The 11,476-nt window shown below is 39.0% G+C and overlaps 1 protein-coding gene across 2 annotated transcripts in view; it reads right to left on the bottom strand.

The window, feature by feature from the left end:
- The window catches only part of ALOX5AP (arachidonate 5-lipoxygenase activating protein), a 47,527-nt gene that overhangs the window by 14,269 nt on the left and 21,782 nt on the right, over window positions 1–11,476 (bottom strand). For both annotated transcript variants that reach the window (XM_069080863.1, XM_069080864.1), the window contains exons 3-4: window positions 2,870–2,940; window positions 829–910 (exon numbers count right to left, since the gene is read on the bottom strand). In XM_069080863.1, the coding sequence (XP_068936964.1) occupies window positions 829–910; window positions 2,870–2,940 (153 nt within the window). The remainder of the gene's footprint in view (window positions 1–828; window positions 911–2,869; window positions 2,941–11,476) is intronic.

Raw genomic sequence — 11,476 nt, 5'->3', positions numbered from 1 at the left:
GGAAGGAAGGAAGGAAGGAAGGAAGGAAGGAAGGAAGGAAGGAAGGAAGGAAGGAAGGAAGGAAGGAAGGAAGGAAGGAAGGAAGGAAGGATTTATTAAGCACCTACTATGTACCATGCACTGTGCTCAGTGCTTTACAAATATTATCTCATTTGATCCTCAAAACAACCCTGTGAAGTAGATACTATTATTATCCCCATTTGACAATTGAAGAAACAGATAGACACAGATTAAGTGATTTGCCCAGGGTCACACAACTAGTAAGTGTGTGTAAGTAAGTAAGTAAGTAAGTAAGTAAGTAAGTAAGTAAGTAAGTAAGTAAGTAAGGTCAGATTTGAACTCAGGTGTTCCTAACCCCGGGTCCAACTCTCTATCCACTATACTACCTGGTTGCTTCTACTGCCCTATTAGGACCTAGTAGGTGATTAATAATGGAACAGATAGGTGGTGCAGTAGATAGAGCACTGGGCCTAGAATCAGGAAGATCTGAGTTCAAATGTGAGCTTCATGACCCTGGGTAGTCACTTCACCCTGTTTGCTTCAGTTTCCTCCCCTGTAAAATGATCTGGACAAGTAAACAGCAAACCACTCCAGTATCTTTGCCAAGAAAACCCCAGATGGAGTCACAGAGAGTCAAACACAACTAAAATGACTGAACAACAACAACAGGCAATTAATAAAGGTTTGAATATTGAGAAACAGTAATGCTGTTCAATCACTCTATTCATGTGTTTTCAGGTCCTGGATAGGATGGTGGTCCCAGTCGAAAACCTTTCTGAATTATCACCAGCCCAACATTAACCACTCCAGTGATTCCTAGTGACTCACCTCTGTGTCCTTTCTCCTAGATAACCTACAAAGTATTTTTGCCTTACAAACAGGTACATCAGTCCAGCAAAGGCAGCAGGAACTAATGGAAAAAAGAAAAAAAAACACCACATTAGGAAATGGTCTTTTGTTAAATACTTTGAGCCAATCCTGGGAAGAAAGGTGCCCTGTTAAAACAAAATCAGTGTTGCACAGTGCAATGGTGTGTCTCGCAGAAGAAGAAAGCTAGGAGACTGGAAACAGAACCTTAAAGGCACTAATGATTTATCATCCCACTTCTTAATCAATACCCAAATATCCAAACCAACCCAGGTAGAGTTTAGAAACCTTTAGGGAAGATGTTCCAAGTAGACTTATCCAATGCTGAAAGCCCTGTTAGAGATTGACCCAAAAGTGGCATCCAACTTGATTGCTAAAGTTTTTTTCAGGTCTAAAATTCCACAGAAATATTAGCCCATGTGCATGTGGTACTTAAGATTTTAAAAGCACTAGAAAGCACTCGAGTCATATATGACCTAATAAATATAAGGTAGGGTAATGTTTTGAATAGAGCACTATTTCTCTAATAATCATAGATTCTTCATCTTGTCAATTTGGAAGGTAATTCCAAAAGTCAGGGAGTCCAACCTTAACCCAAAATGTGACCCTGCTGGACAGAATCCCAGATGAGTTCATTTGGCCTCCACCTGACCTCTAGTGACAGTGAGCTCACCATGTCCTGGGGCAACTTGTTCCACTTTGAGACAGTTCTAATTCTTAGGAATTTTTTTTCTCATATTGAGCTGAAATGTGACTCTGCAACATTCACCCATTGGGTCTAGTTCTGCTCTCCAGGGCCAAACATAACTAATCTCATCCCTTCTTCCATATGTCAGTCCTTGAAATATTCCAAAAGAATTCCAACATCAGAGTCACACAGGTGCTATGTGAGTATTCCTGGTCCACCTACTTTGACAGTTCCCTCTTTGTGTTTCCAGTATTTCCATGGACCTGTGATCTCATCAACATGTGTAATCCCTCAAACCAGGCAGATGCCAACCTGTCCATGCCTTCAAATCTTGTACAAATATTGACCATGTCCTCCCACAAGATCTCTTCAAGGATTCTATCTAGTGTGTTGAGGAGTCTTCCTCTCTCTCTAAAGGACATTCTTTGATTTAGCCAAAGTCAGGACTCCTAGTTTCCAGTTTTGTCATCATTTATGCTGTGATGTCAATCAGGGTATCTAACGCAGTGTAAGAAAGGGGAAAGTAGCCTAGAAAGGCCTACCAGCAACTTCATGAGAGCTGGATGGGAATTTAATGAAATGGTATCTGAAGGGTCCTTGAGGGTTTTTTCCTCTGGGTACCACTAGGGGGCAGGTACATGCAGCCATCACTTAACTAAGCCCAACTCAAGCTTGTACCAAAAACCTCGGCCAGACATGGTTTTGATCATTAACAAGACTATGAGGTGTTGTAATCTTGGAAAGGAATTTTTTTAAATGGCTCTGGTTTCCATTTAATTTTAAATCAACTCATTATAGAGTCACTCTGTTCCTCCAGTTTACTGGAGTCCAAACTGGGAGCTGCTGATAACCTGGGGAAAGGATGGTGTGCTGTAAGACAACCCCCCTATCACTGGCATACGTATGCACAGAGAAGGGAAACAGCTGGAAACTTATTAACAGAAGAACCGAGTGACAGCAGCCCGAGAATACATCCCTCAGGCACTCTTATTTATAATGCCCTTGTATCTGAGCTAACTCTGCTTATGGATTCTGAGTCACATTTAGCCTTAAACCATCCTTGTCGGACTGCAGCTCCCCACCAGCCATCAGGGAGCAAGCCTTAGCGATGCATTATCACACCCCTCTCCCTCCTCCAGTAGAAAATGGCTGGACGTGTGACCTCGGAGTGTTCTCAGCGCTGGAGGGCTTCAAACATCAGAACTGGAGGGCTGACAAACGGGCTGATGTGGGGGTGGGGGAACCTCAGCTCTGAACACGTGGAGAAGTAGACATAAATACCAAAGAGAAGTAAATCCAAAAGGTAAACATTACCTTGGCTGCAAAGTAGCCCTGCACTCCAAAGCATGACAAGAAATGTGGGATAGGCATCTATGCAGTTTTGGCTAGAAAAGAGGGAGAAGAAAAATATTCACTTGAACATGATCAAAACTTGATTTTTAACCTCCAAATGAACAATTACCATCTCACAGCACAAACAATGAAAAACAGGCTCATGCTCATAATTCCCCCTACATCTGTCCTATAAGAGGTGGCAGCCAGCCACCAAATTGGAAACAGGCAGGGATATAAAATGGACACATGTATGAAACTCATTTATTCTTCTCCTTCGATGAAACCTATCTGATGCAAGGTTTCCTGATGGGCTCCTCTGGTCCTCTCTGGAGTGCTGGCTGTGCCAGGAAACTCATTAGAATTGAAAAGTAAACGATGCAAACAAGAGGGGCGTGGTGGGGAAGACTAACCCTGAATCCAGCCTTGTAAACCAGTCAAGGCCTACAGGCTGTGGGTCTGAGATGGAAGAGAATATCAAGCATAGAAAAAATCAGTGTTGTCTTATGAAAAAAGCACCAGATTTGGAGTCAGAGGAGCAGAGGTTAAATCTGGGCTTTGCTACTTTACAAATACAAGATGGTGGAAGTGAAACTAGACAACTGATCAGCTGAAAAAGATTTGGGGGCCTTAGTGGACTACAAGCTTGATATGTTAAGACTGAGACTTTGCAGCCAAAAGAGTTAACATAACATAGTAGCTCTGTCCTTTAAGAGAGGTTCAGTATCTAAAATCAGAGAGATCATGTTCCTCTATTTCCTTCCCTGCTCAGATAGTATCTGGAGCATTTTATTCAGTTCTGGGTACCATATTTTGGGATGGATATTGCTAAGCTGAAAAGTATTCAGAAAAGTGTACCTAGGATGGTAAGAAGCCTTGAAACTACTTATGAGAAGTGGTTGAAGGAACTGGAAACATTTCACCTGAGAAGAAAAGACTTTGGCAGAACAGAAGCTGTATTTATTTGAAGTATCTCTCATGTTGAAGAGATATCAAATTGATTTTGCTTTGCCCCAGGGGGCAGAACTAGGACTCGTGTGCTGAAGCTGTAAAGAGGCAGATTTTTTTTGACTTGGCTTAAGGGAAAACTTCTTAACAATTATAGCTATTAAAAATATGATGGGGGCAGCTAGGTGATACAGTGAATGGAGCACCAGCCCTGGAGTTAGGAGGACCTGAGATCAAATCCAGTCTCAGACACTTAACACTTACTAGCCATGCGACCTTGGGCAAGTCACTTAACCCCAATTGCCGTGCCTTCCCCCTTCCAAAAAGAAAAAAAAAATATGATGGACTATGGGTGGAGAAAGGCAAGATGGAAGGGTAAAAAGAATTCTATGAGCCAAAAAAAGATCTAGTTCTGTCACTGGTTATGTGTGATTGTGGACAATTCACTTTAACTTCTGCGTCTCAGTTTATTCCTCTGTAAAATGGGGAGGGGTCAAGTTACAGTCTTTGGAGGTTGCCTCAGGTACTAAAACATAAAGCAATTTGTCTGAGATCACAAAACCAATATGTGTCAGAGGCAACCCTTGAAGCCTGTTTTTCCTGAGACCAGGTGTACTTGACTTGACACTATACGGTTTCTCCTGTCTTAATATGGTTAAAAATAAAAGCAAAGACAAATAACTAGTTAAGTGTCAATTAAGTTTGTTAGGCCCTTGACAGAGCTTTATCTTCAACCACTGCTTAGACCAGGTAAAGAATATCCTACTTTTTACACTAACTGTGGCCATTAGTTATAGCTCATAGTAATCGTCCTTTCATGACAGAACAGGACAAGCTTGAAAGAGAAACAAAGAATCCAGAAATCAAGCAGGTCTTAAAGTATCTTTGGTTTCAATTAAATTAAATTCAACAAAAATTTATTAAGTACCTATATGCAAGGCACTTTTTATACAATGGTATAAAAAAATGGCATGCTCCCTGGCCTCAAGAAGCTTACAATCTACTAGGGTTACTGTATAAATCATGGAACAGTTGACAGCATGCCCCTTTAAGAAATCTCCATCAAAGAAGAAGATGCTTCTTAAAAATCATGTCTCCAACAAATAAACAAATACTTATTAAATGCTTATTAAACAAGGAAGTAGTATAGTGTAGCTCTGGAAGAGAAATCTACTCTCATCTTTGCCATTAACTTTGTATGACACCACTGTCTGGTACATAGTAGGTGCTTAATAAATGCTTATTAGTTTGACTTGCTTATTGAATGTCGAATGTGCATGCCTGGGCCTAGGTTTCCTTTTCTTTAAAATGAGGGGGTAGAACTAGGTGAACTCTGATGACCCTAGACAGGTCACTTGACCTCTCTTAGTTTAAATTTCCTTATAAATGGGATTAATATGTGTATGTACATTATACATAAATGGAAATATATGTATATAATTATAAATATAAAATCAGAAGAATGTTAACACCTACCTCACGAGTTTGTTGTGAGGAACAAGATAACAGAAAAATGTTTTGCAAATTTTAAAGTACTATATAACTGCCACCATCATCATTATTAAATCTGTCAACTCTTGTAAGAAGCAAAATTGAAGATCTGGCCACTAAATTAGAGAAATAGAAAAATGAATTTAAGAAGGATTTGTTGGATAATACAGTCATTACAACCTGTTTCTTTGCAACTTTTTCTCTGATTCTAATACTTTTTATTTAAAGAGATGGAATGTCCATGCTTTGTCCTAATCAATTGATCAACAAATATTAATTAAGTAATTATTATGTGCCACACATAGTGATAAAGGCTGGAAATACATAGATGCAAGTCCCTGTCCTCAAGAGGCTTATGCTCTAACAGTGAAAACAATACCTATAAGTATATGCAGAGTGTGTACCAAATGAATCCAAGGTAATCCTGAGAGGTGGAAGCCTGGTGGCAGGGGTGAGTGGGGCAGCTGGATAGGAAAAGCTCTGTGGAAAAGGTGGCCCTTAAATGGAATCTTGAAGAAAATCAGAGATGTCTAGAGGTGGATGTGAGGAGGGAGGGACTTCCAGGGATGGAGAACAGCTTGTGCAAAGACAAAGAGACAGTAGATGAAGCATCATGTGTGCAGAGTAGCAAGGAAGCCAATGTAGCTAGAATACTGAGTACATGGAGGGAAGTAAAGTGGAAGACTGGGAAGGTAGGAAGGCTCTAAACTATAGTCATGGCGTTTTTTTTCTTTCAGTCTTGAAATATTCCATTGTTTTAGTATTTTTCTGTGTTATATTCTTGACAGGGCAAATTGGTGTTTCTTCCTGATGGTATTTAATGAAAACAAGTTATGTGTAAACTGTGCAACTCCATACCACCAAAACAAATGGGCATGACATGAAAGTTTCAATCAATTGTTTCATCTAAGCAAAAGAAAATCATTAAACAGGTTATCCCCACCCCTCTGGCCCCAGCCCCTGACCTGATCACTTTTTGGATTCAAATGGCCAAAAGGTTGGGCACTTGGTAGATAGAAGAAACAAGTCAGCCCTGCTTAAATCTCAATCGTTATTTTCCTTCGTTTCTTGCCTCTAGGGTTCCAAACTGAACACAAGAATCTGAACCCACTTAGAATACACTCCTCATCAGAACCCACCACTTAGCACAATGGTTGATATACAGTAGGTGCTTAATAAATGCTTCTTAACTTGACTTGCTTGTTGAATTGTCTTATAACTAGTATTGGATGTGTTGCATTCTTGTCCCCAGACTGAGTACTGATGACTTGCCCTTTCTCTCATCAAGAATAGGAGGAAATGAACAAGGATCTCACATCTCCCAAATCCTCAATGGAAGCCCCAACCACGACTCCATTGTCATAGGATCATAAACTTTCAGCAGAAAGTGACCTCAGAGATTATCTAGTCCAACTTCTTCCATTTTACAGATAAGGAAACTGTGGCCCAGAGGAGTTAAGTGATTTGGCCCAGGTCACACAGGTTCAAACTCAAGCCTTCTCACTCCAAATCCTGTACTCTTTCCTCTGGACATGTCTCACATTTCGATATTGTTGTTGCTATGTTGAATTCAAGTGGGTCCTGGTCACTGAATCAGTCTGATTCATTGTCATGTCAAGATTTCTCTCTGCTTTTCCATAGACTAATTCACAATACATGAGGTTCTCTTTGTCACTGACAAATCCATGATTATGTGGAATTCTCTTCCAAGAAAAGTTTTATGCCATTATTTCTGCAAGATCCAGCTGTTATTTCTTGGTGACTAAATGTAAATTGTTAAACAGATTTTTGTATTAGTTTCTTTCTATTCTTTTGGTGCTATGCACGCATCACCGATTTTTCTTTCATGGAGAAATACCCTAATTCCTTTCGTTATTTCCTTCTCTTATTTTCCTGGGTCTCTCAGAATGATTTGGTACACTTTCTAACCTATGAAATCAGTCAAATGTAGAAGTGCATAAATAAAAGTTGAAATTACCGGCTTTGGCTCATTTAGAATAATAGATAATAAATGTCATTAGATAATAGTAGTTGCTAGCTGTATTTGACATCCATTTGGCTCCGGCCTCTTCAGAAAATTTTATGTAAGGGCGTCTTATTTTCAAGAGTTCTCCTCATCAATGAAATCCATGACCCCTTAAAAGAAACCAGCCTAACAAGCCATAGGAAAAAACCAAACTGAAATAGGCTTATTGTACTATAACCTATAACATGACATTGGCTAGGAACCCCATTGAGTCAGTCCAACAGTAGACATATATGTCATGGACAGGCACTGTAAATGGATAATAAGATGGACACACTTCTGTAGAAGTAGAGACTCATTTCTTTTATGTTCACCCAGATTTTAAAGGTAGCATTGAGGTGAATGTTCACTTACCTGTTATTTCGGGTTTCTACCAAGATGAAGATTTTGACCTGTGAGAAATGAGTATTTCTCTCTTATATTTAATAACTAATTATTGTATAAGGACCAAGGTTTTTCTCGTTTTCTATTTCCTTATCTAGAAATCAACCAGTGTGGAAAATCTCCCTTAAAGTTTTACCCAGGCCAACATTTAATAAAATAGTAAAAGAAGTTCTAACTTTGGGGTGCATTCCTACTCATTGTATTTGCTAAGACAGGTCTGGGGAAGTACTGATTCTCCCTTTTGTCAGACAGGTGATATGGAAATTGATGTTTCTTTGATCAAGATTTGGGTGACTCAAGTCATGTACCCCAAGACCCTCATTGTAATATGACCCAGCCTTTCACTGTAATATTCATTTTCATATGACTTGTTGACCAATCTGAGTTGACTGCCGCCCCTCAGGAATACCTACTCTTCAAAGGGCATATAAACTGTGAATCCACTGCCATGAGGGGTCTTTTTCTGAGAGAGACAGTCAAACGACCATCGTTTTATTAATAAATGCGCTGGCCTTATTAATAAAATGATTAAATTACTCAGAAACTATGTCTCTCAAATTTTTAATCATTACAGTCAAGATCACGAAAATCTATCATAACAATAACCAACATAGTTAATCAATGGAAATCAATTACATGTTCAAGTTTATGGTCTTGCTGTGACAACAAAAAGAAGAACCTTGATTTCTAGCATTTCACTTAAAAGACCGCCTGGTACAAGTGGAGGGATTATCTCTTAAGATTTTCAGGATGAGTCCAGAAGAAACTAAATAGAAATGGAACTAAAAGGTGACAGTAGGATTAGAATAGCTTTCCAACTATTAATAATGGCACACAGAGAGGGCTGAACCAGAGGAGCCTTTAGAGGAAAGAGAATTTAGAGCCTGGATTATTATTTACACCTAATTACCTCCTTTTTTATTCTCTACGATTTTGTTGATAAAGCCCCACCAGCCTGTGTAAAGTAAACAGCAGGTGTAGAAGAAAGAGGAGTTTGTCTGAAGAGATCTGATTCTCTAGAGAGATCTAGTAAATGGCTTCAGCCTTCCCATTCCCTTCCCTTCTTCCTATCTCAAAGAATCACAGAATTCTAAAGTTGGAAAGGGACCTCAAAGATAATTTATTCTAAAGCATGTCTGAGCAGTAATATCCTCTACAATCTACAGTAAGTTGTCATCTGGCCCCCACTTGAAGACCTCCGCTGGAGAGGAATCTACTACCTCTGAAGGCAAACCATTCTGCTTTGGAAGACTCTAACTGTTGGGAATAATCCTTACACAGAGTCAAAATTAGTTTCTCTGATGATTCCACTCATTGTAACCATAATAATACTAACAGCCAGCACTTATTTACATGTTGTTTACTATGTGCCAGGCACTGTGCTAAGCACTCTCACTTGATCCTCACAATGACTCTGGAAGGTAGGTGCTATTATTATCCCCATTTTACAGATGAGAAAACTAAGGCAAACAAAGATTAAGTGACTTGTCCAGTGTTACAAAGCTAAGCATCTGAGGTCAGATGTGAAATCAGGTCTTGCTGACTCCAGACCTGATGCTCTATCCACTATGCCACCTGAGTGTGTCCCATTATTATTAGTTCTGCCTTCTAGGGACAATAAGAACAAATTTAATCCATATAATAACCCCTAAAATACTTGAAGAAAGATATTAAGGTCACTCATTCCCCTTTTGCCTCCCTTCTCCCCTCATAAAAAAAAAAAAAACAACACTTCTTCCCAAGCTAATCATCCATAGTCCTTTCAAATGAAATGGTCTTCAGTTCACTCAACATTCTTGTTGATCTCCTCTGGTCCTCCTCCTCTATTCCTAAAATGTGTGATCTATAACTAAACCAAATACTCTAGATATGAGCAGGAAAGAGTACAGCAGGACTGACCTCCCTTATTCTGCAAAAGCTTTGCCATGTCCAATTACTGACTCACTGAGCTTGCAGGCCCAGTTCGTTTTCATTTGAACTGTTTCCTAGTCCTATTTTCCCCAGCCTGTACTTGGATAAATGATGTTTTGAACCCATTTGTGGGATCTTATATTTGTCCTAACTTTCATCTTATTAGATTTGGTCCACTGTTCTAGCTTTTCTCCTCCAAGCTCTTTGAAATATTTTTAGATCCTGCTTCTGTAATCTAACAGGTTAGCAATTCCTCCTAACATTGTTATCTGTAAATTCAACTAGTTTGTCTTTGTTAGTGTCATTAATAAAAATGCTGAATTATATGAAGTTGAGGAGAGGTCCCTGCATATTCCACTAGGCACCTCTAAGTTGGCAATGATCTACTAATGGCTACTTTTTACATCGTATCATTCTGACGATTCTGAATACTTCTAACCATATTATCAGCTAAGACTGGTAATATTCTCCTATCCAAATACCTTCAGTGGATCTCAGCTGGGTTCCAATATACCTTTCCATCCTAATTTCATGTTATTCCACTACATGAAAACTATAGCAATTGACAAGATAAACATCAAAATTTGGGGGGGAAAGTTAGTGTTGACAGTTTTGCTCACATAATTGACTTGGGGTTCATGACTTGAAATCACTGAGGGTAGCTGAATGTTCTATTACTTTCTTTTCATTTATTTTGGGCTAACAATTTTTATTTATCCTTCCCAGTCAAAGATTTTGGCAGAGGTAAAGTCAGGACAGTTCTGTCTTCTTTCTGTTGTCTCCTATCATTTTTGTCTTTTGCATTCATCACTGGCCTTAATTCACTTTTCAATAACCACCTTCCATTACCTAGATATCTTTTTAAATCTAGATGAGTTGATGAATATCCTTGGTTATCTACATCAGTCTTTTTAGACAGCTCCCCTTTTTCTTGTTGATTGGAATTGTTCTTCTTTAGAATTTCATTCTTGAGATCTTCTCATCACTCTTTGGCCAATTTTTGTAGACTTTTATGCCAAGAGATCCTACCTACCCTTCCTCTAAACTCTGAAACTCTCCAAAAATCTAGAGCACCATAAGAGTATACCTGATTTCCTAATCATCTATACCAATCACCACCAAAAGAAAGAAATCAGTTACAATTCCAAAATACCCACTTAAACCAACATCGCTCTGAAAAGGATCCTGGAACTTTGAGGAGGAAAGAGAGTAGAACTATGTATATGATGAAAATGAATTGCTTTTCTCTTTCTTTTTTTATCCTTTACTACAAGGGTGGCTGAATGAATAGGAGAGGCAGTAGGGTTGTATTTTAAAATAAAAATGATATAAAAGCAATAGACACAAATAAAAAGTTTTCTTAAGGTGAATGGAAATTTACTTGGGATTGATGGTTGGCTGAGGATATATGTGTTTCCCTCTCTCTCATACTGGGTTCAGAATACTCCTTGTTTGCTAATTTATCCAGTTAAGATTTGGGAGTATTCAAGGAAGACAGGAAAAAAGATGGAATGTTTTCAGAAAGAGGGAAAAAAGGAAGGAAAGAAGGAAGGAAGGAAGGAAGGAAGAAAGAAAGAAAGAAAGAAAGAAAGAAAGAAAGAAAGAAAGAAAGAAAGAAAGAAAGAAAGAAAGGAAGGAAGGAAGGAAGGAAGGAAGGAAGAAAGGAAGGAAGGAAGGAAGGAAGGAAGGAAGGAAGGAAGGAAGGAAGAAAGAAAGAAAGGAAGGAAGAAGGGAGGGAGGAAGGAAGAAACGAAGGAAGGAAGGAAGGAAGGAAGGAAGGAAGGAAGGAAGGAAGGAAGGAAGGAAGGAAGGAAGGAAGGAAGGAAGGA

The sequence above is a fragment of the Petaurus breviceps genome, unplaced genomic scaffold (genome assembly GCF_028583685.1).
Source record: "Petaurus breviceps papuanus isolate PSGF00001 unplaced genomic scaffold, PetGlider_PUasm1.0 91133, whole genome shotgun sequence".
Lineage (NCBI taxonomy): Eukaryota > Metazoa > Chordata > Mammalia > Diprotodontia > Petauridae > Petaurus > Petaurus breviceps.
Note: the sequence above shows the minus strand (reverse complement) of the source record. Positions and strands in the feature narration are given on the sequence as shown.